Raw genomic sequence first — 27,206 nt, 5'->3', positions numbered from 1 at the left:
GCTCTTGTACATAAAATTTAGGAGTAATTTTTCAAGTTAGGGAAAAAATTAAGATTTTGATCGTCATTGCACTGAATCTATAGATCAGTTGGGAAAAAAGAGAAACGTACAATTCTGAATTCTCCTATTTGTCAACATGGCATGTCTCAATTTATTTAGTTCTTTTTAAGGTCCTAATACAGTTTTATAATTTCCTTTACAAAGGTCTTGCACATACTTTATTCGATTAATATTTGAGAAATTTATATTTGTTGCTCTTATTAATTTTATCTTTCTGAAAATTGTATTTTTACATTTTTGTTGCTAAAGTCAAGAAATGCAATTGATTTTTGCATACTGAACTTTGATAAACTCCATTATTTTCTGTAGATTATTGGCTCTTTAATCTGTATTTCAATTAGTTTCTAAAATGTATTTATTAGCTATCTTCTCTTGATTTCTAAACTTTTGGCATTTATATTCTGAATTTTTTTTTTTAAGAATGACGCTTTAGAATTTCTGAAACTTCCTTTGTGGCCTAACATGTCTTCAATTTTCATAAACTTTTTCATGTGTCTTGGAAATAAATGTGTATTCTTTGTGGAGATAGTTCCACACATATATACTATTTACGCCACAACTAATTCCATTTATCAAGCACAATTCTGGTTTAACATTCAACTTAATTCAGAATTAACTCTCAGTTAGATAATTCAACAACTCTAGGAGAGAAATATTACTATCCCCATTTTGCCAAAGGAGGAGTCAATGCTCAAAAGAGTTAAATAACTTGTTCAGATTCCCATAGCAAATTTGAACTTTGAGCTGTTAGTTTGTTTATAACACAAGGCTTCTAGGCTAGAAAGTTCAGCCATTTTTTATTCCACCTTCTCCTTCATCCTACAATATCTATTGTGACATGGTGCCTTTTATTTTTATTTTTTGTTGTTGTTTTTAATTTGGCAGCGGCACCGCACGGCCCCGGGCAGTGAAAGTGCGAGTCCTAACCACTGGACCACCAGGGAATTCCCACAGGGTGCCTTTTAATTCCACACCCACAAACCCTCTCTGATCCATCTCCTTTCCACTATTTTTAATTTCTCTGAAATCAGTAGTCAAGGAATATAAATGTCAGTGATAAATGCCACTGGTATACAGTTCTGTTACAGTGTTAAGCCATTTCACCTGTATTACTTCATTTAATTATCAGCATCACGCAGAACAGGCAGATATTTATTACAGATTATGAAACTAGTTCTCAGAGAGTTCATGTACCATAGTATTTAAATTCCCAGTCAGTAAGTGGCACGTCTAGTTTTCTGGAAGCCAGGACTGCTTCTATAGCTCTGTTTATCAAAATACTATTTTTAGAATAAAGTCTATTTGAAAATTATTTTCTATTATACAACATCAGACTAGAGCCAGATTCACGGTGGGGAACAGTGCTCTTAGAACGGTCACCCAGTTCTATTCCCCTACTTCAGAAAGAACTAAAGCCCAAAGTGGTGCTGTGATTTGTTAAACGGAAGATCTAGGATAAGAATTCGGATCCCCTAACTGGTACCATTAACTCAGCCTCCAAGAATATGCCAATGTGAACGGAATTACATCCGCTTCTCAGAAAAAAAGGTTATAGGACAAACGTTGAGCGAAGGCCTCTTTATATCCCACAGACCTTCTAACCTTAATTGCCTCAGTGAATATAGTTGTTAACAAAGATTCCTTCTTGTAGTTGGAATCGTTCATGTTATCGTGCTTCCATCACTGCCCTTGAAGTGGAAATACTCAGAATGTAATGCAAGGGACCGGTGACGGCAGCTCTCGCCTGCAGAGTGCTTCATTGCGGAAAAACAAACAGGATGGGGGAAACTGGGAACCCACCCAAGGCCAGAGGAAGAAAAACACAAGGCACAGATCTGTTTTTGCTGGCGGAGAAGGCTGGCGTCGATACCTGTATTGGGCAACGGTCAGCTTGGCCTCGGGCTCGACCCCAAAGCCGGGCAAGTGCTGGTGTAGGTAGGCCTCCAGAGACCTGCAGTCGAACTTGTGCTGGGGCAGCACTTCGGCCGTCTCGGGCTCGCGGGAGGCACCGGTCTCCATGATCAGTGCTGCCGCCTCAGACCACAAACTCAGAGAAACCACAAATCTCCACGGCTCGGATACCTCTGGCACGGGAGCGCCGCTCCACAGCCTGGGGCGAGTCCGAGACGACCGCGCGGAGGCGGGCCCGCGGCTCCAGCCAATCACCCCCCCCCCCCCCCCCCCGCCAGGTGCCGCTGCTGGGCAGCACTGGCCTAGGACTTGGGCTGTGTCAGGAAGTGCCAGAAGGGCCTCGTGTGTTTGGATTTAAAATTTTCAGTCAGCCTCAGAGTTGGAGGCCTCAATTCTAAAGAAAGCAAAACCACTTTAGTCACTACGGGTGACTACAAACGCCGAAGCCTCCTCCGCCTCCAAATTTAATGCACCAGCAGGCGGAAGACCTATAGGGTCCGGTTCAGAAAAGGGCCCGTCAGGACCTCGAGCCCAGGAATAAAAGATCCTGGGGATTCTCCTGGCCGCACGGTTGGAAAGGCAACATCGCAGGCCGCCGGCTCTGGACCCTGATGACCCGGGCCCTGCTTCGGCCCGGGCGAAGAGGGAAACTGAAAAGGCTGGTTTTTCTTTGAGGGGGAACGATGACTGCAACGCACCGGAAACGGCGCGCTGAGAGGCCCGCGGGAGCGGCGGAGACGGTCAGTCCGGGAGGCGCTGGGAGGGCTTCCTCAGGGTTGTGGGCTAGGAAGGCCGCCGCAAGGTGCCTCCTCACATACCCCTCGCGGGCCCAGCAGGCCAACAGCGTGGGGCGGCGGCGACGTCGACGGCCGGGGCTGGGAGCGCTGGCGGCCGGGGTCCCAGCCATGGCCGAGTCTGTGGAGCGGCTGCAGCAGCGGGTCGAGGAGCTGGAGCGGGAACTGGCCCAGGAGAGAAGTCGCCGGGCCCTGGGGGACGGCGATGGAGGAGGCGGTCGGGCCCGCATTGAAAAGATGAGCCCCGAGGTGGTGGATTCCAACCCCTACAGGTGACCTGCGTGGCGGGTCGGGGCGGGGAGAGGGGCGAGGTCACCGTCCCCAGGTGGTCAGGAGTGAGGCGCTCCCCGCTGCTCTCCAGCTCACACGGCCTCGCACCTCCCTTTTCTTGTTCTGGGGTCCTGTTCCCAAACGGGCAAGACCAAGTCTTAGTACTGGTGAAACGTGTTCTTCCTCTTTTTAAAAAACCCAACCGAATCAGCCATATGGTGCTGCTCCTGTGCTTGCTGAGGACACGTATCCAGTTAACTACCGCCCCTGCCTCTATTAGTCTTTCCTCGCTCTGCGTAAAACTGAGAGTAAAAACTTTCAGAAGACGCCAGATGTAAAACCCGCTAAGCCTAAACTTGGGAGCTTCATAAAGTCTTCTCAGTGTTTCTTAAATTGGGGGCATGGTGGAGAGAGCTGGATTAGCTCTAAAACCATTGGACTTCCCCAGGCCTGTCTGCTCCTCTCCTTTCTTCTTTTCCTAAGATTTGTTAATTCAGCGGGCGTGCACTGTCACTTTTCCTCTTCACCACAACCCCAGGAGATTGCTGCTATTATTTTATCCTCATTTTATAAGTGAGAAAAATGAGGCTTAGAGAGCTGCTGTGACCTGCCACAGGTCATAGAGCTAACAGTAGCTAAAAAGGCCTGGACTGGCATTAGGTTTGTCTTACTCCAAAGTTCACATGGAACTGTCTCCCCAGTAAAAATAAATAAGCCATTAAGTAGTGTGGCTAAAAACTGGATAGTTTTAGAGTAGGTGAAACAGGAAAGATATTATTGTTGCTCTTTCTCTTCAAAGAGCAGGAGAGTTTGGATTTTAAAGAAGGGTTTTATTTATGACATATAAAGCCTCAGTGGAAGTCTTAGGGTGCATTTTCATTTTTTTTTTTTTTTTTACAACCTAAAATGCAGACCAGTATTTAGGCACAAAGATGTTAATTACTATTTTATTTGTGATAGAAAAACCTGACCAAAATTATAATTGTTCCATAATTACAAAAGAGTTCATTTTAACCCAAATTAAGTGAAATCATGCCAGATTCTTGCTTTTCTCTCATTTATCTTACTACGTTTTAAAAAATTTTTTTTTCTTTCAGTTTTGAGATATAATTGACAGGGTGCATGTATTTTACTTGACACATATGAAGGGTTAACCATCCAAAATTTTTAGAGGTTGAATAAGCATGAATTGACATCTCTAATTAGAATGAGTGGAAACTATTCCATTTGGCATTCTTAAACATTTTTCAATTTTACAAATGAAAATTTTGAAATATTCCCTCCAAGAAAAGCAAAGGAATGTGGATCATATATTTATTTTTTAAAACAAATTTGTTTATTTATTTATGGCTGCGTTGGGTCTTTGTTGCTGCGCGCGGACTTTCTGGGCTTTCTCTAGTTGAGCGGGGACTACTCTTTGTTGCAGTGCGCGGGCTTCTTATTGCTTTGATGGCTTCTCTTGTGGAGCACAAGCTCTAGGTGTGTGGGCTTCAGTAGTTGTGGCACGTGAGCCTTAGTATTTGTGGCACATGGGCCTCAGTAGTTGTGGCTCACGGGCTCTAGAGCGCAGGCTCAGTAGTTGTGGTGCACGGGCTTAGTTGCTCTGTGGCATGTGGGATCTTCCCGGACCAGGGCTCGAACCCGTGTCCCCTGCATTGGCAGGTGGATTCTTAACCACTGCGTCACTAGGGAAGTCCGATCATATATTTAGAATCATCTTTCAGACATCATTTTAATGTGAGATGATTCCTTGACATTGTAATGACCACAAACCTAACATTCAGAACTCAAATTTAAACATTTAGTATTTTCGATATTATTTGCACCATTTGTCTTTATTAAAACTGCTACTTAGGAGATGGCAGTTGTCTCCCAAATCTCTGCACTAGTACATGGAAATTTGATAAAGATCAGCCTTAAGTTTTTGAATTGTTGTTCATTCAGCAAATATTTAGTTAGCACCTTTTCATCTCTAGCCGTCCTGGATAATGTTATCTACCACTTATTATTATGCATAGACACTGGGAATACAAAGTAGACATGGTCCTTTCTCTCCAGAGGTTACCAGGTGAGTGTGAGATAGATAGAAAAGTAAACATGGGATTACAATATGAGTGGTAAGAAATATGATAAAGTATTGATACATGGTTATCAGAAAAAATATAGGAGAGGGATTTGTAGGTCTCCTACATCATTTTAATTGCATCAAGTGATACAATAGAAATATAATATAAAGCCCCTGACCCTCAAAGACCTTTTGCTTTAGTTTGGGAGATTCAGTGGTTGTAGAATAATGATCAACACAAGTAACTGTAAAATTATGTGGTATGTAATATAATTAGAAGCATGTTGACTAAATGAAGAGGTGAGCAGAGGCTTTGAAATTAGAAAACCTGGTTTTAAATACTGGCTCAAAAACCCAACTCTGAATAATTGTTTGCCATTTAGCTAATCTTGGGCAAGTTAATTAACCTGAATCTTTTTCTCCATTCGTAAAAGGAGGTTGCATTCTTCTCAGCGTTATATATAAAGATTAAAGAGAGCATCAAGGTAAAGATGGCAGATTGATCAAAGGCATATATTATCACTGTCTACCCAATCCCACTAAAATGAAAGTAAAGGAGTTTTTAAAAAGGAATAAACCTCCACTGAAAAAATAGAGGGTTTCTATAAGTAATTGGGGGATGGGTGAGTCCCTGTACTTAAAAGATTATAGTTAGACAGTTTTAGAATCTAGAAAAGGGATGGATGACTGATAACTGATTTAAAGGATCCAAAGAAATTGACTCTAAAGGCTGCAACCCAGTTTATACAACAGAATTCCCCAAAAGCTCAAGAATAGGCATAGTATTTCTAGAAGGGCTTAAGGTAGGGCTAAGAAAGATATGGCTGAAAATCTGTTGAAGAAACAACCCAGGTTCACTACTTCACTTTGGGTAGCTGGGCAAATACTTCTTCTCTATCAGGAGAGAAGACTAGAGATTTACTCATTGGAGAGTAGAATAGATGATTTATATTAATAATTGAAGCAAGTCTTCATACCTGAAGAAAGGGGATTAACTAAATGTTTACATACTGAATGCTAGGACTCCCAACCTTGTTCTTCCATGTAACACCCCCAAACTTATGGGCATAAAGACTTTTCAGGCTGGAAATTGAAAGATTCTTCTCTAGGGAATCTGAGAGCACCAAAAAGAGAGACTGAAAGACACTGACATTGTGGGTTTCTCAACTAAACAACCCAGCCAGATCACCCTACAGTGAAGCCCGAAGTCAAACAAGCAATGCCCACATCCTTGCCTTTATTAGTGTCTGGCTCTTAAATATGAGCAGAATAAAGGATGAGAGAAGCTCCTAATGTGAAAGAAAGAAAATAAAATTAGTTACTTGAATAGACTATGTAAGGGGAACACAACCCAAATATTATTATTAGTATCTTCAGAAAGGAAAGATATTGTAAAAATGAAACAGGACAAGTTACTACAAAAAGAAATCATTCAGATAATTGAAAAGAATTCTTGCAAATGGAGAATGATAACAACAGTGAACATCTCAATAGAAGATTTGGAAAATAATGTTGAAAGAAATCCAGAGAACAGAGCAGAAAACTAAAATGGTGGACAATAGGAGAAAGAAATTAAGAGTAGAGGACTAGTCCAAGAGGTCCAACTTCCAAATAATAGAAGTTTCAGAAAGTCCAGGAAAAACAAACCAACCAAACAAGGGCATCATCACATTATTCAAGGAAATTTCCCAGAACTGAAAAAACATGTTTCCTATTTGAAAGAGTCCAACCAGTACTCGGCACAATTGATGAGAATAGATTCACTCTAAGGGACATCATGAGATTTCAGAAGCTAGAAGACACCTTAGAAATTTTGAAGGAAAATGTTTCTAACATAGAATTCTATACCAAGTTTAACTATCGACTAAGTGTGCGTGTGTGTGTGTAGGTGTAGCTTTCAACGATTATATACCCTTCAATTTGTCATTTTTATAATACATTTCTAAAAATAGAATTTTGATAAAACATTTTGATAAAACATTTTTAAGAAGTTTGGTAAATAACATTTTCAGACATACACGTTCTCAAAATTTACCTTCCTTGTACCCTTTACAAAGCTATGAGAAGATGTTCTTCCAACCATAGCAAGAGAATAAATTAAGAAATAATCTATAGCAGAGGCTCTCAAACTTTAGTGTGCATCACAATTACTTGGGGAGCTTGTTAAAACACAGATTGTTTAGGCCCCACATTCAAAGTTTGATTCGCTTGGTGATTATAGGGTGGGGACTCAAGAAATGATATTTCTAGCAAATTCCATAGGCCACTGATCCATAGGCCACACTTTAGAACCATTGAGCTCTAAGGTACCAGAAGCAGGAGATTAATACAGGATGAAGAAATGAAGAGAATTTGTAATATGATGAAGCGAGAACGCAGGATGGGAGCTGTATGTGCAGTAAATGTGCACATGGGGACATGTCAGAAGATTCTAGTATATCTTTAAGAAGAAATTGCTAGAATACCTCATGTATATCACTGTATCTAGAGGAATTTTAGACAACTGGGGTTGAATTTGTGAAAATACATAGAAAAGTAAACATAAGAACAAACACAATTATTAACTTCAAGGGTGGGGATCATACAGGAAAGGGTAAATTCTAATATACTACATTGTCCAGTTGTGAACAGTATTAACATCTAACCAAAATGACCATATAACAATATCAAGAGGCTGGTGAGATGGGAAATATTTGTGTTTAATGATAAAGAGTGAAATCTTCAGATAGTACCTAAACCTGAAAGTCAAGAAATAACAATGTTAGCATGTTATTTAGAGATATGTTGGTAACAGAGTTAAAAATGAGTGAGGAGAGGAAAATGGGGGAGCAGGCCAGAACACTGCTGAGTTTCCTAACAAGCCTGATAGAACTATTTGACTCTTACTAAAGTGTAAACTAATGGGGATTATATGTATATGTATATAGCTTTAAAGTATATGTATTTAAAAAAACCTAAAATACTGAAGAAGATAACAGACTAGCAGTGACTAGGTAAATATCTCTTAGAGTCCTTGGTATAAGAGGTGCTTACTGAAAGTAGACATTATCCATTGTGGGCAGAGGCAACAAGTGAATAGAATTCCAGCCATGAGATTATTCTGATGTTACACATTAAACATTAAGTCTGAGTTAAACACTAAATATTTACATATACTAATAAGCATAGGAAAATTTTGAAATTTCACTTTGACCCATTCTCTGGAAACTTAACATTTGAGTCAATAGGTCTCAATCTTGACTGCACATTAGAATGTATGAGGAACTTTTAAAAAATCTTGTTGCACAGGCTACATCTTGGAGGGAGGGTATTCAGGCATCAGTGCTGAAGTGATTTAGTTTCATCTGGTAAAAATTAGCTGAAAGATTTCTCTCTCTCTCTCTCACACTCACTGTTTCCTCTCTCACAGTTTATTTTCTGTGATGATGTATGTTTACCTATATCACTATTAATTAAAAGATTGTAAGCCTTAAAATATTTTTTTCCTTTGTTTTAAGCCGCCTGATGGCATTGAAACGAATGGGAATTGTAAGTGACTATGAGGTAAGATAAACCCTTCCAAGTTTTTGAAGACGATTTCAATAAATGAAAATAACTTTCGATGACATTTCCAACAAAGAATTATTATTTTTATTTATTTATTTATTTATTTATTTATTTATTTATTTATGGCTGCATTGGGTCTTTGTTGCTGCGCGCAGGCTTTCTCTAGTTGCAGCGAGCAGGGGCTACTCTTCGTTGCGGTGTGCAGTCTTCTCATTGCGGTGGCTTCTCTTGTTGCAGAGCACGGGCTCTAGGTGCGTGGGCTTCAGTAGTTGTGGCTCACGGGCTCTAGAGCGCAGGCTCAGTAGTTGTGGCTCATGGGCTTAGTTGCTCCGCGGCATGTGGGATCTTCCCAGACCAGGGCTCGAACCTGTGTCCCCTGCATTGGCAGGCAGATTCTTAACCACTGTGCCACCAGGGAAGCCCCGATGAATTATTAACCAACACATATATAATTTTGCATTTTACAGAAAATCCGTACCTTTGCTGTAGCAATAGTAGGTGTTGGTGGAGTTGGCAGTGTGACTGCTGAAATGCTGACAAGATGTGGCATTGGTAAGGTAAAAACATCTCTCTTTGTCTATCATTTAGGGAACCCAATCACTTCTGGAGTAAATCAGGTACAAATTAGAATTTTTTTTCTCCTTACTAATGGCTTATTGATTTGTGGTGTATTTATTTATTTATTTTCTATCCCAGGTCTTTTTTTTTTTTTTTTTAAATTGGGGTATAGTTGCTTTACAATGTTGTGTTAGTTTCTGGTGTCAACGAAGTGAATCAGTATATGTATACGTATATCCCCTCCTTCTTGCACCTCCTTCCCACCCCCCTTACCCCCCCGCACCCCCACATCCCACCCATCTAGGTCACCACAGAGCACCGAGCTGAGCTCCCAGTGCTATACAGCAGGTTCCTACTAGCAGTTTTCCACATGGTAGTGTATATAGCTCAATCCCAATCTCCCTATTCATCCCACCTCCCTAACCCCCCACCGCCGCGTCCGCATGTCTGTTCTCTATGTCTGTGTCTCTATTCCTGCCATGCAATTAGGTTCATCTGTACCATTTTTCTAGATGCCACATATATGCGTTAATATACGATATTTGTTTTTCTCTTTCTTACTTCACTCTGTATGACAGACTCTAGGTCCATGATTTGTGGTGTATTTATTCAGTTGTTTTTTCTACCCCAGTGGATGGGGTTAAGACATAAACCCACCCAAAAGGAAGCTAATATTATTACTAATTAAACAAGGACTACCTGATTGTGTTCAGGAACTTTTTTGTTTGGATTTAAGTGTTTTAGACATACAAGTTTAGGAAAGAAGGCTGTTAAATTGATAAAGTGTGTAGTGAAACACTGAAACATCCAAAAAAATTTTTTAAACACAGTTTTTATACAAGACAAACTAGAAAGCATCTACCTTTCTTCCTCTTGAATTTGAACTAGTGAATGCTCCAGATTTTTTTTAACCCATACATTTCTTTTTTTTTTTACTTTTTTCTAAATTTTTTTTTTTTTGGCTGTACCGCGTGGCTTGCAGGATCTTAGTTCCCTGACCAGGGATTGAACTGCCGGGGCCGTGGCAGTGAAAGCGCTGAGTCCTAACCACTGGACTCCCAGGGAAGTCCCATACTTTTTTCTAAAATTGATTTGATTGGGTAGGAAGGAGAAGTTAACTTTGTACCAGAAATCAGCCTACCAATCTTAGATTTATAAAGCCAGAGTCCATGATGTTAGATAGATAGTGCTTGAATACATAAGTTTTCCACAGTTGTATATCATTTTGCTAAACTTTGTGGAAAAATGTTTGCTTTATCAGTGCTTTTTAATATGTTGGTCCACTCCATGCCCCAAATTCTTAAAAGAAAGTGGTTTCAAAGTTGGCACTTATTTATCAATATAGAAAAGACAACACCAAAATACTAAAAATGTTTAACATTTTAAAGCCTTTCAAGAAGTTTATAAGAGCTAGCCAATAATTGCTTATACCTGACATACATGCCTTGGCTGATTGATCAAGGGTGGTAGAGATCATGGAGATTTGCTGGTCGCAGGTTTGAGTGTGCACTAGAATCACTTGGAAGGCTTATTAAAACACAGATTGCCGGACTTTACCCCAGTGGTTTTGATTCTATAGGTTTCAGGTGGACCTAAGAATGTACATTTCTAACAAGTTCCCAGGTGGTTCTGATGATGTTGTTCCGGGGACTATGCTTTAAGAACAGCATCACCTGGGAGCTTGTTATACGTGAAGATTCCCAGGCCCCACCCAAGACATGCTGAATCAGAATCTATATTTTAACAAGAACTCCAGATGATTTGTAGGCATATTAAAGTTGAGGAAGTACTCCAGTATTTCTAACAAGCTTCATGTGATGCTGACGGGGTTATCCCAGGCCACATTTTGAGTAGCAAGGGTCTAGAACAGTTAGCAAATATTGCTGTAATTAGAATCACCTTGGATGTTTAAAAAAATTCTTATGTTCAGACTGCACCACATAATAGGTTAATCAGAACCTCTGGGGATGAGACCTACACATTTGTATTTTTTAAATACAGTGGTTCCAATGTAAACTCAAGTTTGTAAGCTAAGGATCTACTTAGGTAAGTTTCAGAACTCTTTTCTTCAATATGTAAAACAGAGAAACAAGAAGCTCTTTCATGGGGTTAAGTAGGGAAGCGGAGGATTGGAGATCCAGAGCCCACTTCTTATTCCTGAAAGTTCTGGAATTCCTGGGGCACACTGAATCACCAGATCTAGATTAACTGCCTTATTTTACAGATAAGGATACAGTCCTAAACAGTGAAAGTGACTTACCCAGAAGCAGAGCTAATTAGTGACACAGTTACTGCTCACACCTCCTGTCCCCAAATTTAGGATTTCCTACAACTTACTCATAAACCAGCTATGAGGCTGAAACTCAGATTTAAAACTTGGCCTGACCTAATAAATATTGTTGACTGAGCTTAAATAAACCAAATTTTGGAGACTCTAAATAGGGTTAGAAAGTTTCATAGAGAGTATAAGTGATATCTTTTCTAGCAAGATACTGAGAGTTACCTACGTGTTGTTTTTATGGGCTGGGTTAACTTCTTTTAGTTTCTGTATGGAGAAGAGGAAAATCCCATTTTTGTTATTATTGTTAGATTTAGGATGCCGAGAATTACATTACAAAGTCACGGAATTTTAGATAAAGAAGGAGGGACTTTGGGAACTGTATATCATTTTTACACTGCTTTGAATTACTCCATAGGTCTAGAGGCTCAGTTTTTTGTTTTTTGGTTTTTTTTGGTTCTTTTTTCCTTCACTTTGGATAAATTGCATTGCTTTGCTTTCAAGTTCATTGATCCTCTTTTCCCCCTGCAACGTCTAATCTACTCTTAGTCTCATCCAATAAAGATTTAATTTTCGATAATTTAAAAAATAAAAAAGGGACTTCGGATATACTTGGGTTCAACCTGTTCTTACTGATAAGAAATGGACCTTTCGGCCATTTTAAAGTTGTGTGAGTGTGTTTGACAGATGCTGTCATGCCTAAATATATAGCAGGAAACAGCAATTAACTGATTGGTTAATAATTCTGTTTGGAATAATGTTTTAGCCATGGCATGAGTATATATAGTGCCTTATTCATGAAAGGAATTGTGTTATACTATGGTTTTAAGTTACAGCATTTGTTTTTATCTTATTTAAAAATTTCATTTATCTAATGGGTTCTTGGTTTTTAGCCAAACATTGGAACGAAGTAGGATTTTGGCACAGTTTGTAAAAATTGCAATGAAATGGAATGAACATTAATTTTTGAGATAATCATTTAGAGAGGCAGTACAGCGTTGTGTTTAGGGTACAGATGCTGGATTGAGAATGCCTGAATTTGAATCCCATTTTCACTACATACTAGCTGAGTGGCTTTTGGGCAAGTACCCTAGTTGTCTTATTTCTAAAATGAGGATACGAGTACTTATATATTGTATGGTCACTAAATGAGTTAATATATGGCACCTAGTATTTCAGAATTAGTTAATATTATTACTGTCAAACAGTTAAACCCATCAGGTGGAAAGCTGACTAGTTTGTTATTTTTAGTTTGTTTTTTGGTACGTTTTTCATCAGAATACCACTATTTTCATTTTAGTTGCTGCTCTTTGACTATGACAAGGTGGAACTGGCCAATATGAATAGACTTTTCTTCCAACCTCATCAAGCAGGATTAAGTAAAGTTCAAGCAGCAGAACATACTTTGAGGTAAATGGAATAGCAGTTGAAGGCAGTGAAATTGGTGAAATCTTCCTGTGTGTATTTGGTATGAGTTAAACTAACATATAAATGCACCTGAATTTTCCTTTATAAAAATGCAGGTTTCACTTATACAAAAAGAATTTTCTTACCTCTTTGATCTGGGTTGGCAGCCTCTTTTTTGATAGTAAATATTTTATGCTTTGAGGGCCATATGGTTTCTGTCAAAACTGCTCAACTTTGCAGTTGTAGTAGCTGTAGGCAGTATATCAATAAAAGTGAATGAGCACAACTGCTCCAATAAAAACTTTATTTATGGACTCTGAAATTTAAATTTCATATAAAATTTCACATCATGAAATATTGTTCTTCTTTTGACTTTTTTCTTTTCTTGCAACTATTTAAAAATGTAGAAACTATTCTTAGCTTGCAGAACTTACAAAAAAAAAAAGGTGGCAGGGTGGTAGTCAGATTTGGCCCAAGAGCCAGAGTTTGCCAACCCTTACTCTAGGATGTTTCTTTGTGGTCCTAAACATATTTGCACTGAATTGGATAAGTAACAAAGAAGCTCTCTGTCAGGCTGAACTGTAGCTAACAGACGTAATAAAGGCTTAATTCCCAGCACATAGATTGTGGGAATATTTTTGTAATCCTTCTGACAGTCTACATGTTTTGAACCTGGTCCTTGAAGTGGGACAAAAGAGGTAGAAGAGGACTTTGGATTTTCTTTGAATGGCTTGAATTCCATTTCTCTAACGTCTGTTAAATGATTTTTAGCTCTTTTAGTTCTTTATCTTGCTTTCTCTTACTGTTTTACTAGTAGTTTGTATAATCATTCCGTTTTTCCCTCTTAGGAACATTAATCCTGATGTTCTTTTTGAAGTACACAACTACAATATAACCACAGTAGAAAACTTTGAACGTTTCATGAATAGAATAAGGTAAAATTTTATTTATGAATATTTTGCACAATGTCCAGCTCATTTTAAGTATTATTAGAAAATCTGTCAATGATTGATTAATTCATTGAGTTGGTAGGTTGATATATATTTTGTTTTTAAAATAGTTTTAAAATTTTTTGTGTAATTTTTATGTATTGGGAGCTCAGTAAAAAGCATATATTGTCCAAAAAACTATAGTAACAACAAAATAAAAAACAAGTCTAAAAAAGCCTGTTATTATAATGATATAACAAGGGGTCCTCAATTATAAGTTCTGTGTTATAGATTATATTTCTATCTGAAAGTAGTTTTCTGCAGACTAACACCATTGAAATATTCAATTGTATTCAGTTAACTTTATTACATTTACATTTGTAGTGAAACATGAGTAAAAGTCTGTGAAAGCTGATAGGGAAATGGTAACTTTTGTGAACAGATTTTATATTTCTCGCACCCTTGTACATCTTATATAAGAAATACTGTAATATCATTGATATTATGTTTGTAATAGTGAGTACTCAATGTATACTGGGTCTTTAATATTAAATGCTATGTTATAATTATACTCAAACATTTACTGAAAGACTAAATGTATTGACTGAACAGATAAAGTCTAATTAGAGTGTATTTTGTGTCCTGATTTTTTTCAAATAAAATTTATTTTCTTTGCCTAGTAATGGTGGGTTAGAAGAAGGAAAACCTGTTGACCTAGTTCTTAGCTGTGTGGACAATTTTGAAGCTCGAATGACAATAAATACAGTGAGTATTCCTATTGTATAATGTGTTATATTCATGGATTTATCTATTTTCCTGTATACTCTGTCAGTATATATTCCGCATTCTGAAAATAGTTCTGTATTTAAACCCTTTGATAATGTGTTTTATTTGTTTTTAATGTTCTCTCATCCTGTTTTTGAAATTTATTCTAATGGGACCTGTCTAGCCTTGTTGGTGTGGCATATGTTTCAGTATCCTACTCTCTCATGCCAATAGAGCAAACTAAAACAGCAGATAATTTTGATGTACAATTTTTAAAATGAATGAATATCTTATAATACTGTCTTATTCTTGGTCGGCATTGGTTTTTACTTTTGTTGATTTATTTTAAGTAAATGTATAAATGTGTATAAATTGCCTACACACATGATTTCTCAAAAATAAAACTGAATTCTTTTTCTTTTGAATTACTGTGTTTTCAACTTTGCAAATGACATTTTGCATTTTTTTGTTGCTGAAATTATTTTAGAAAAATGAAGTTTTACATTAATCTAATAAGAAATCCAATAAACTATGGTTCAATTTAATTAGATATTTATATTGACTGCTTACCTGAATGCTGTCAGTTTCTTTTTTAAGGAGAGTGGCGATTGCTAAGGAATTCTATTATTTACAACTTTCTTCTATGTTTCTGAAAATTAATTTTTAAAAACCCTTTGTAATTCATTTAAACTCCAGTTTTTCATGAAAAGAACTTATGGTAAATTACTTCTTGCTTTTTTATGTTCTTTCTTGTGTTTTCACCTATTTCTGTTAAGGCTTGTAATGAGCTTGGACAAACATGGATGGAGTCTGGGGTCAGTGAAAATGCAGTTTCAGGGCATATACAGCTCATAATTCCTGGAGAATCTGCTTGTTTTGCGGTATGCATGATTCATTTTGGGTTATTATTTTTCACTGTTAAGTAGTGGAGTTCCTAGGGGCATTGAAGATGTTTACAATTCGAAGAAAAACCAAACTTTGAATGAATGTGATGGAATACTATTTGGAATATCTTATACTTTTTTCCCTTTCTTTTGAAATATATTTTCTTTTATTCTTTTTCATGTAGTGTGCTCCACCACTTGTAGTTGCTGCAAATATTGATGAGAAGACTCTGAAACGAGAAGGTGTTTGTGCAGCCAGTCTTCCTACCACTATGGGAGTGGTTGCTGGGATCTTGGTACAAAATGTGTTAAAGTGAGTGAAGGATAATTTTTCTGAATAGTCTTGTTTGCTTTTGACAAACATTTCAAATATTGGAATGACTAGCTAAGTATTTAATTTGTTTTTTTAATTTATTTTTAAATACACATATATTAAAATTTTATATATGTATAATATGTGTATACTTTTATAAATATATTTAATTTAAATATATATTAATTAATATTACATATATCAACACACACATATTTGTGTTACTCTCCATTTGGCATAGTTCTTGTTAAATGGTACAGTGGTACTGGTATATTTATTTATGAAGCATTAACCAAATGATTTAAATTTCTGCACATCTGGCCAAAGGGTGAAGACTTAGGCATAAACACACTCGCTTCCACTATCTTGGTTTAACATTTCTAAAAATAATATGAATGTGATTAAACATTAACTAGGGTAATATCTCTGCTATCCATAAACAGATACCCAGCAACCACACCGTCTAAACTATAACTAATAAAGACAAACATTTCTTTGAAGCTAAAATTAATGTCATAGAGTTTTTGAACCAACTCATACTTTATGAAAAGCAGAACTGCTTTAGTTGTGCCTTGATCAGGCCATTTTTTTCCCTCACTTTACAGTGTTAATAAGCTTAGTTATGTTTCTTAAGCATCCAATATAATAAGAACAAATTGCAACATGATACAGGGAGGCACTCTAATATCATTTATCAGCCATCAGCAAAGAAATACCGGCATACATAAGAACTCTCAAGGCAACTGTGTAGGGCTGTTTCAGATGAGACAAATAGCCTGTCAAATTTCAGTAGGTCAATCTAAACACAACATTTTACAGTATGTTATGAAGAAGGGAAAAAAAAATCATGGCTACAAAGTATTCTCTTACCGATGTGTCATATCTAGCCAGCCCTCTATTGATGGACATTTAAGCTACTTACAGATTTTTTTGCTATTATTAACAGTGCTGCAAAAAGCATCTTGCATTTATCTTTGTAGAGTAGATTTTTGTACAGTGTGAATTTTTAGAAGTGGAATTTCTAAGTTTATGCAATACTTATTTTGACAGATTTACTAAATTTCTCCTTCAAAAGGATGGTACATTTCCATGACAGTGTGGGAGTACCTGGTTTGTCCACACCTTTGGTAACACTGGGTATCATCAAACTGTTTTTTTTTTTTAAGTATAGTTAATTTACAATGTTGTGTTAGTTTCAAGTGTACAGCAAAGTGATATATATTCTTTTTCAGATTCTTTTCCATTATAGGTTATTACAAGATACTGAGTATAGTTCCCTGTGCTATACATTAGGTCCTTGTTGTTAACCTATTTTATATACAGTAGTGTGTATATCCCAAACTCCTAACTTATCCTCCTCCCTCCTCACCCCCCCCCCACTATCCCCTTTGTTTTCTATGTCTGAGTCTGTTTATGTTTTGTAAATAAGTTCATTTGTATCAATTTTTTAGATTCCACATATAAGTGATATCATATGATATTTGTCTTTCTCTGTCTGACTTACTTCACTTAGTCCGATAATCTCTAGGTCCATCCATGTTGCTGCAAATGGCATTATTTCATTCTTTTTTATGGCTGAGTAATAGTCCATTGTATATATATACCACATTTTTATCCATTCATCTGTTGATGGACAAGGTTGCTTCCATGTCTTGGCTATTGTAAATAGTGCTGCTGTGAACATTGGGGTGCATGTAACTTTTTAAATTAGAGTTTTCTCTGGATAGATGCCCAGGAGTGGGATTGCTGCATCATATGATAACTCTATTTTTAGTTTTTTAAAGAACTTCCATACTGTTCTGCATAGTGGCTGCACTGTTCTCCCCAACAGTGTAGGAGGGGTCCTTTTTCTCCACACCCTCTCCAGCATTTATTATTTGTAGACTTTTTGATGAAGGCCATTCTGACCAGTGTGAGGTGATGCCTCATTGTAGTTTTGATTTGCATTTCTCTAATGATTAATGATACTGAGCATTTTTTCATGTGCCTGTTGGCCATCTGCATGTCTTCTTTGGAGAAATGTCTGTTTAGGTCTTCTGCCCATTTTTTTTTTTTTAATTAATTTATTTATTATTTATTTATTTATTTTTGGCTGTGTTGGGTCTTTGTTTCTGTGCGAGAGCTTTCTCTAGTTGCGGCGAGCGGGGGCCACTCTTCATCGCGGTGCGCGGGCCTCTATTGCGGCCTCTCTTGTGGAGCGCAGGCTCCAGACGCGCAGGCTCAGTAGTTGTGGCTCACGGGCCCAGTTGCTCTGCGGCATGTGGGATCTTCCCAGACCAGGGCTCGAACCCGTGTGCCCTGCATTGGCAGGCAGATTCTCAACCATTGCACCACCAGGGAAGCCCTCTGCCCATTTTTTGATTGGGTTGTTTGTCTTTTTGATATTGAGCTATATGAGCTGTTTGTATATTTGGAAATTAATCCCTTGTTGGTAGCATTGTTTGCAAATATTTTCTCCCAGTCTGTAGGTTGTTTTTTAATTTTTTTTATGGTTTCCTTCACTGTGCAAAAGCTTTTAAGTTTAATTAGGTCCCATTTGTTTATTTTTGTTTTTATTTCCATCACTCTAGGAGACAGATCCAAAAAAATATTTCTGTGATTTATGTCAAAGAGTGTTCTGCTTATGTTTTCCTCTAGGAGTTTTATAGTACCCAGTTTTACATTTAGGTCTTTAATCCATTTTGAGTTTATTTTTGTATATGGTGTTAGAGTCATCAAACTCTTTTATCTTTGTCAATTTGATAGGTGAAAAATGGGTATCTCATTTTAATTTCCAGTTGTGAAAAGGGTTGAGCACTTATATTTTTCTGTGAATTGTCTTCTCACATCCTTTGCTCAGTTTTTTTGTCTTTCCTTGTTGTATATTAAGAACATGCATTTGCAGATTTTTTCCTTTTGTTGTTTATCTTTTGTACATGATTTTTCAGCTTTTCTATAAGCTTCTAAAAGGAATCAGATTTGACTGGAAGGGAGCACAGGGAGCTTTATGGCCTACTGGAAATGCACTATACAGTCTGCCCACCATTTCCTTGGGTTCTGCATTTGTGGATTCAACCAACTGTGGATCAAAAATATTAAAAAAAAAAAAAAATTCCAGAAAGTTCCAAAAGCAAAACTTGAATTTGCCACAATCTTGCAACTGTTTATATAGCATCTGTATTGTATTTACAACTATTTACATAGCACTTACATTGTATTAGGTATTATAAGTAATCTAGAGACGATTTAAAGTACATGGGAGGATGTGCACAGCTTATATGCAAATACTATACCACTTTATATAAGGGGCTTAATTTTGGTATCCTGTGGGTGGGGGGTGTTCTGGAACCAATCCCCCACAGATACTGAGTGCCGACTATATTTTGATCTGGTAGTGAATATTACATGGGTGAATACTTCTGTAAAATTTTATTGAGATTTAATACAAATTTAAGATTGTAAACTTTGCAGCAAGTTATATATAAAAAACTTAAAAAAATTAGATTTAGTACCATATCTCAGAGATTTTTAAGATACACTTCTGCCACATTTTAACTTCTGTGAAATTAATATGCTTCTTAAAGTTGTTGACATGTCATAGTTTAATTGGCAGCATTTTATCTTTATTACATGTTCAAAAAATAATAGTGCATTCTATGGTTGATGAAATGGAGTAGCCTTTCTTGACTTCATTCATTCAACAAAATCTACTATAAGCCAGGCCCTGTAAACAAGATAAGAAATTTGTTTTCTGGGTTGCTTGTTACAAAAATCATTACCTTCTTCAAAGTCATTTTTTAAAAAGTCAGTTACTTTTTTCTAATACTTTTATGGTTTTATTTCTTTATTTAAGTCTACTTTGATTTGTTTTTCTAGGTTTCTGTTAAATTTTGGTACTGTTAGTTTTTACCTTGGATACAATGCAATGCAGGATTTTTTCCCTACTATGTCCATGAAGCCAAATCCTCAGTGTGATGACAGAAATTGTAGGAAGCAACAGGAAGAATATAAGGTATATGTCAATGTGTCACAATGCATGAGAGATCATATTGCATAGGACAATAACTTAAAAAAGAAGAAAAAATTATTTAGATTTGGAATACAAGGTAAATGGATTCTGGATTTTTAAAGGTTTAATTTATTCACCATGCTTTAACATGAAAATTCTGTTCAAAGTCCTTTCTTGCTTTTGGTAAGATAAAAAACCTGTCTGAATTCATTTAAAAAAATTTTTTTTAATTTTAATTTTTTTAAACTAAAATATACTTGATGGATTGATACAATATTATGTTAGTTTCAGGTGTACCACATAGTGATTTGACATTTGCATACATTATGAAATAAGCACCATGATAAGTCCAGTTATCATCAGTCCCCATACAAAGTTATTACAATATTATTGACCATATTCCTTATGCTGTAAATTATATCTCTATGACTTATTTATTATATAATTATAGGTTTATACCTCTTTATCCCCTTCACCTATTTCACCCCCCACCTCCCCTATGGCAACATCATTTGTTTTCTGTATCTGTGAGTCTCTTTTCATTTTGTTTTGTTTTTAGATCCCACATTTAAGTGAGATTATATGGTATTTGTCTTTGTCTGACTTATTTCATTTAGCATAATACCTTCTAGTTCCATCCATGTTGTCACAAATAGTAAAGATTCTTTTTTATGGCTGAATAATATTCCATTGTATATATGTACCACATTTTCTTTATCCATTTATCTGTTGATGGACATTTAGGTTGCTTCCATGTCTTGGCTGTTGTAAATAGTGCTGCAGTGAACATTGGAGTGCATATATCTTTTGAGTTAGTGTTTTTGTTTTCTTAAAAAAAAATACCCGGAAGTGAAATTGCTGGATCATATGGTAGTTGTATTTTTAATTTTCTGAGGCACCTCCATACTGTTTTCTTTAGTGGCTGCAACAATTTACAATCCCAACAACAGTGCACAAGGTTTCCCTTTTCTCCATATCCTCGCCAACACTTGTTATTTGTTGTCTTTTTGATAATAGTCATTCTGACAGGTGTTATCTCATTTTGGTTTTGATTTGCATTTCCCTGATGATTAGTGATATGTGTCTGTTGACTATCTGTATGTCTTCCTTAGAAAAAAGCCTATCTGAATTCTTGGTTCTGATCAATTCTGACTGATGCTTCAGAGAACTGAAAATGAGTAAAAACACTGATACTGTTTGATTTCTACAGAAAAAGGTAGCAGCACTGCCCACACAGGAGGTTGTTCAAGAAGAGGAAGAGATAATACATGACGACAATGAGTGGGGTAAGAATTGTTTCATAAATTGAAATGGCAGCATAAAACAATCTTTTATGGGAGGGAAACTGATTATAATTAAGATATACGAGTTTTGAATGATTATTGCTCATTAAGTTCCTAACAACTGTTTTAAGATCAAGTTTAACCTTACAGGTATTGAGTTGGTATCTGAGGTTTCAGAAGAGGAACTGAAAAATTCTTCAGGTCCAATTCCTGACTTACCTGAAGGAATTACAGTGGCATATACAGTTCCCCAAAAGGTACATCTAAAATCTGTTTACCATAAGTAAATATAAGAGAAAATGTCTATTTATCTTCTTTCATCTTCAACCTATTTTATAATGCCAATGCAGTATTTCCTATTTTAGGTGTTTTACATTATAGGCATTAAGATTTGTGAAAGAGAGAGGTATTCAGTGTTAATATGGAAATACAGGCACAGCACAGTTTATACTGTTTGTAAACATAGATGTAAAATAGTTTTGTTCACTCATTGGTGGATCAATTGAAATAGATTTTGATTAAATGACAATACCATTTTTTTTTTGTATATTGATAAGTTTTAGCCACAATATCATTTAAAAATACCACTTCAGTAGAGATCTCAAGAACATTGAGATTACTGCCTTGCAAATCAAAAGACTGGTGGGGAAAATAAAGGATTTTGTCTCTCCTAAAAATTAGAAGGCATATTTATTAAAGAAAGTTTACTTTGTAAACTTGTTGAACATGGTTAAGGCTTACTGATTATATGTTCCTAAGCATTAAGAACTTTAATTGGTTATTTTTTCACCATGTTTCCCTCATTTATGGATAGCAAGAAGATTCTGGACCTGAAATAACAGTGGAAGATTCTGGTGAAAGCTTGGAAGACCTCATGGCCAAGATGAAGAACATGTAAATAATGGACTGGCCTGTATTTTATTTCCTGTGTCTAAACCTGTTCCCTAGCAATTAAAAAGAAAATCATTTAAAACTGAGAAAACTTAGGGCAACATCAGTTGATGTATAATCTTCACTGAATTGTTATACTGTTTAAAAATACTGTGACTATTGCTTGTTACTCTCCCCCCCACAACTAAATCAGAAACTCTCCTAAAACTTATGTTTCATTCTAGTAAGAAAACTTCAAAGGATTATTGCAGGCAGTTATAAATCTTATTTAAAACTTAGCCATTGAACTGTTTTGGCCTTTTGGGAGGGGTGGGAAGAAAGGACCAATTTGATTTGCCTGAGGCCATGGACAACAGAATAGTGTGTGGTCAAGTATAGGGAAAGGACAAGAGGTACAACCTATTGATTAGAGCCAGCAGGCATCTACTCATTGTGTTTGGAATTGCTCTCTACAGGAAAACTGCCCACTACTACTAACTTGAGCAACAATGAATTTCAAATAGTAAACCTATAAAATAAAAACATCCTTTCAAATGTTTCCTGATGAAACACAAGCTGAAATACAGTCATTGGAAAAGTTTGTAAACCTCTGAATTATATATTCAAAACAAGACAGAGTCAAATAAGAGGAAGCTTTCTTCATGGATAGACAGATAAAGATATTTTCAGGATGTACAAATTATATTTCTGCACTGATTAAGAAAAAGCATATCATCTGTGGAACATATATCTGAGTCAGTGTGCTTTATTGAGGAGCAAAAGATAAATTTAGGCTAAGATCATCTAAATTATACCCATCATATGGGCTACCTTCTAATACTTTATTTTATTTAAATTTGATTCCGTGGGTAATTAGATATTGGCAAAGGTTTGTCCTGGATAACAGACAATAAAAGAGGTCAAAATTGCCTCTGCAACGATTGACATGTATTTCTTCACAGGGAAGAGTATCATTCTCCCTGATCGTGACCACTAAATCGTAATTTGATAAGCTGGTTTTCTCTGGATTTTGCATACAAATAATGAAGGCTTAGAGGACCTTGTTTGAAATAAATTCCTAATGGTTTGGAGAGTAATAAAGACACATGCATGTGTAACCATTATCTGTAGGCTGGTACTATGCTAGTCTCCTATTCTGATGACTTTTTTTGCTCTGAAAAGATATAAATGTCTAAATTCTATCTCTAGGAGGAAAATGTCATTAAAAAATTAAAAGTGCATTTCCCACTTGTAAAGTAAAATTCTAAAAATAATTTCAGAAAGCCCCAAATATCGAATATGTTTAATATATTAGCTTTGAGATTTTAGCATACTGCAATTCTTATGTTTAGAGTGATGCCAGGAAAGTATGGGGATAGTTTCTCTAGCCTTGAAACATATTTACGTTGCCTTGGTAGGTCATTTGTTGTTGTTTAAAATTTTAGTGTAGTCATCTGTAAAATAACTTTTCTAGTTCCTAGAGATGCTTTGAATTTCAAAAAAGAAATGCAGTCTTTCTAAGTCCCATTCCTTTGGTATACTAATTTGGTACCTCTGGTACACTAATTTGGTACCTCTGGTACACTAATTTGGTAATGCTTTACTTATAAGTTTATATAGTTTGATAAATAGCTAGAACCTACTATCCTTTTTTTTTTAAATTTTTATTGGAGTATAGTTGATTTACAATATGTGTTAGTTTCAGGTGTACACAAATTGAAACAGTTATACATATATATATATTAGAACCTGCTATCTTCTAAAGACCTTTTTTCTGTTCTTAATTTGGCACTGTACCCTGCTGGTGTCTTATACTGTACCAAATCTTATCTAATTTTTTTGTCTTATATCTTCCATTAAAGTTATTATTTTAGCAGAAAAAATCTGATAACAAATATCTTTTGTAACCTAGAGAGCTGTCTTGACAATCTGTATGCCATGAAAACTTGTATATGTAGGCAGCTATGAAAAATTAATCATCACTGGATTTTACATTACTAAATAAACCCATAGTGCTTGACCAGATTTATAACACTATTGTTTCTAGTGTGAAAGATGGAAACACTCCCAAAATTGCCTTAGCACAAAGGCTCTAAATTACAGTAAAACAAACAATATGTTCAACTTTAATCCCTTTTTAATTGTTAGTGGGAAGTTAATTTGTGGTACTACTCAAATGTTTTATGTAAATAGTAAAAAAAAAAAATAATGTAGTATGGGTTTCTTTATGTAAAATTACTCCCTGAATACCTATAAAAAGGTAATACACATTTAACAATATTAATGAAGCTTTGACCACCCCCATCACATGTTTTTTTAATATTTTTCTTTCTGTAAAGTATTAATGAATGAAAATTAATTATAACTACCATAGTTTGGAGCCTACCAATTCCGATTTATAATTGTCTGAAAGCTACATTTTTCATTGTGAAAGGTGTATATTAATGCGCACATAATTATCCTATTTGAGTACCTCAAATACAAAGAAATGACTGTCTCAGCTATTTTTATCTTTTTAACTAGGCATTCTACATGAAAACATTTGAGTTGATAGTATAATTAGTAAGATCAAAATATAGTCCTTTTTTAAAAATATAGTCTTAAAAATTATATTTAAACTTAAACCTTTTGAAGTAGTCATCATCCCCCAACAAACTTACCATAAAGTCACTTAGAATAATATAAGTTTTCACTTTTTGTATATTTTTCAAGTCCAGATTTTATAGGAACAAAGAAAAAAATGCATATTATTCTTTTGCTAGTTTTTCCTTTTTCAGGGTTTTTCTAAAATATTAATCTCAGATTATTTCCTAAAGTTTAAGGCATTTAAATTTAATATATTACTTATAGTGTGTTAAATTTCTTATACCACTAAATAACCAAATTTTAAACTCTAAAAGATTAATTCTAAAATCAGTGTCTGGTATATTTGAATTCAGTTACTTTGTTCTTTTCACAGCTGGTATATTTGTAAATTCAATTACTTTGTGCCTTTCACAGCTGGCCATAACCAGAAAGATGTGTTATGGTTATATTTATCTTCTTTTTTCCCTCTTGAATTTCTCCCAGAAGGGGGAAGAATGATGCTCATTTTGTAAGATCCTACCTCATTTTTTTTAAGTCACCACTCTAGTGCCTTAGAATTAGACCACTGTTTCTCAAACATATGTGCATATGAATCTGGGGAGAGGCTGTCTGAATTAATAAGCTCCCAGGTGGCACTGATGATCCTGGTTCACAGACCACCTTGAGTAGCCAAGCCTTAGAGAACATTAACCAAAATCCTACGGAGTCACTGAAGCTCAAGTTGAGCAAACTACTCAGTGAATATTGACAACATTCTAGTATTTTTTGTAATGTTCAACATTTTTCTTAATTATATAAATATAATCCTCTTGTATTATTATATTATAAAAAAAGACACATTATTCATTTTCACCAAGAACTTTATTGAACAACATATTCACCCTTTTGTTTCACTACCTTCTGCCATTTTTCAGGCAACTTCATAATTCCATCTTCCCAAAACTTTTTATCTTTTTGAGGAAAGAACTGTTCCAGGTGCCTTCTACAGTCTTCCAGGGAATTGAAATTTTTTCCATTACGAGAATTTTGTAAAGACTGAAATAAATGGAAATCCGAAGGTGCAATGTCTGGCGAATACGGTGGATGAATCAGAACTTCCCAGCCAAGCTATAACAGTTTTTGCCTGGTCATCAAAGAAACATGCAGTCTTGTGTTATTCTGATGGAAGATAATGTGTTTTCTGTTGACTAATTCTGGACGCTTTTGATGAAGTGCTGCTTTCAGTTGGTCTAATTGGGAGCAGTACTTGTTGGAATTAATTGTTTGGTTTTCTGGAAGGAGCTCATAATAGAGAACTCCCTTCCAATCTCACCATGTACACAACATCACCTTCTTTGGATGAAGGTTGGCCTTTGGTGTGGTTGGTGGTGGTTCATTTCACTTGCCCCACAATCTCTTCCATTCCACATTATTGTACAGTATCCACTTTTCATCGCCTGTCACAATTTGTTTTAAAAATGGAACGTTTTCATTACGTTTAAGTAGAGAATCACATGCGAAAATATGGTCAAGAAGGTTTTTTTCACTTAACTTATGTGGAACCTAAACAGCAAAGCAATTAACATAACCAAGCTGGTGCAAATGATTTTCAGTGATTTGGATATTTTGAGTATGTCAGCTATCTCCCGCGTGGTATAATGTGATTGATTGTTCTCAGTTAATGTCTTGATTTGATCCTTATCAACTTCAACTGGTCTACCCGACCGTGGAGCATAGTCCACCCAACCATGGAGCATAGTCCACCGAGAAATCTCCAGCATGAAACTTCGCAAATCACTTTGACACATGCAAACAGTCACAGCACCTTCTCCATACACTGCACAAATCCTTTTTTGCGTTTTGGTTGCGTTTTTACCTTTCTTGAAATAATAAAGCATAATATGCTGAAAATGTTGCTTTTTTTCTTCCATCATCTTCAATATTAAAATGGCTACACAAAAATTCACCAATTTTGATAAATCTTTTTTAAAATGCACACTGATGATATGATAGCTGTCACATACAATCTAACAACATTGTTTCGAATGAAGTTAAAGACAACTAAGTGTTATTAGATCCATCTTACGGAAAAAAACAAACGAAACTTTTGGCCACCCCAATATAAACTGGAGTGGGAAAAAGAGAACTTGAAATTCCACTTTTATTCTAAAACAGTAAAATATGGTTATTACATCTTTCACCTTTACAATTAATACATGTTGGAATCTTACAAGTATTAATATTGAAGATTTTATTTATAAATACATAAATGGTATAAAACATTACCCCAAATTGGCAATATTTATAAAATCTATAAAAATATTTAATTTTCAGTATAAAATGGCCAACTAAGTTGAGTCCAAGATAAATGAAGAGAGAGATTTAGACCATTTAAGAAAGAAGGTCATGTCCATATTTTGGGAAAGGTCAAAGAATGCCAAAGAGCTTGACCTGTTACTGCATTAATGACTTCAGATTGTGCAGGTACATTCTACACAGTAAAAGCAATATACAGTGTAGAGAGCACGGAAAGCAGAGGGCTTGGCCCAATCTGCTGAATGAAAAGGTAGAATAAACAAAATGTAGCAGTCAGAGATTCCTATTACTAGTTCGTTTTACAGAAGACAATTCATACTTTCCGCCAACATTATCCCTTTACTCCTTGAAACTTTTCTTTGAGGTAGAGAACTGGGCCAGACTGCTGCTGAAAAGCAAGATGA

General features: G+C 35.9%; 3 protein-coding genes across 20 annotated transcripts in view; 1 reads left to right on the top strand and 2 right to left on the bottom strand.

Moving 5' to 3' along the window:
• The window catches only part of ACAD11 (acyl-CoA dehydrogenase family member 11), a 99,467-nt gene extending 97,235 nt beyond the window's left edge, over positions 1 to 2,232 (bottom strand). For 2 of the 3 annotated variants that reach the window (XM_082392655.1, XM_082392656.1), the window contains exon 1: positions 1,931 to 2,232. In XM_082392655.1, the coding sequence (XP_082248781.1) occupies positions 1,931 to 2,079 (149 nt within the window). In that variant the 5' untranslated portion in view covers positions 2,080 to 2,232. The remainder of the gene's footprint in view (positions 1 to 1,930) is intronic. The other variant, XM_082392657.1, reaches the window with a different exon arrangement.
• Positions 2,233 to 2,239: 7 nt separating this feature from the next.
• On the top strand, positions 2,240 to 23,946 carry UBA5 (ubiquitin like modifier activating enzyme 5). Of its 11 annotated transcripts, none has more exons than XM_082392756.1 (13): positions 2,241 to 2,711; positions 2,808 to 3,037; positions 8,598 to 8,643; positions 9,114 to 9,263; positions 12,783 to 12,892; positions 13,738 to 13,824; positions 14,499 to 14,583; positions 15,360 to 15,464; positions 15,653 to 15,780; positions 19,636 to 19,771; positions 20,979 to 21,054; positions 21,202 to 21,308; positions 21,866 to 23,946. In XM_082392756.1, exons 1-13 carry the CDS (start codon positions 2,655 to 2,657, stop codon positions 21,947 to 21,949), a joined length of 1,401 nt encoding a protein of 466 aa, XP_082248882.1. In that variant the 5' UTR covers positions 2,241 to 2,654; the 3' UTR covers positions 21,950 to 23,946. The 11 variants fall into 11 exon arrangements, 10 of the variants coding, with proteins under 10 accessions (XP_082248882.1, XP_082248881.1, XP_082248877.1 ...); XM_082392755.1 differs by having other exon boundaries at positions 2,805 to 3,037; XM_082392751.1 differs by having other exon boundaries at positions 2,242 to 3,037.
• Positions 23,507 to 27,206, bottom strand: part of NPHP3 (nephrocystin 3) — a 45,707-nt gene continuing 42,007 nt past the window's right edge. For 5 of the 6 annotated variants that reach the window (XM_082392628.1, XM_082392633.1, XM_082392637.1 and 2 more), the window contains one exon: positions 23,507 to 27,190. In XM_082392628.1, the coding sequence (XP_082248754.1) occupies positions 27,142 to 27,190 (49 nt within the window). In that variant the 3' untranslated portion in view covers positions 23,507 to 27,141. The remainder of the gene's footprint in view (positions 27,191 to 27,206) is intronic. The other variant, XM_082392631.1, reaches the window with a different exon arrangement.

The sequence above is a fragment of the Balaenoptera borealis genome (genome assembly GCF_965194805.1).
Source record: "Balaenoptera borealis genome assembly, chromosome: 5".
Taxonomy (NCBI): Eukaryota; Metazoa; Chordata; class Mammalia; order Artiodactyla; family Balaenopteridae; genus Balaenoptera; species Balaenoptera borealis.
The sequence above is the reverse complement of the archived record's forward strand: the minus strand, read 5'-3'. Positions and strand labels throughout refer to the sequence as shown.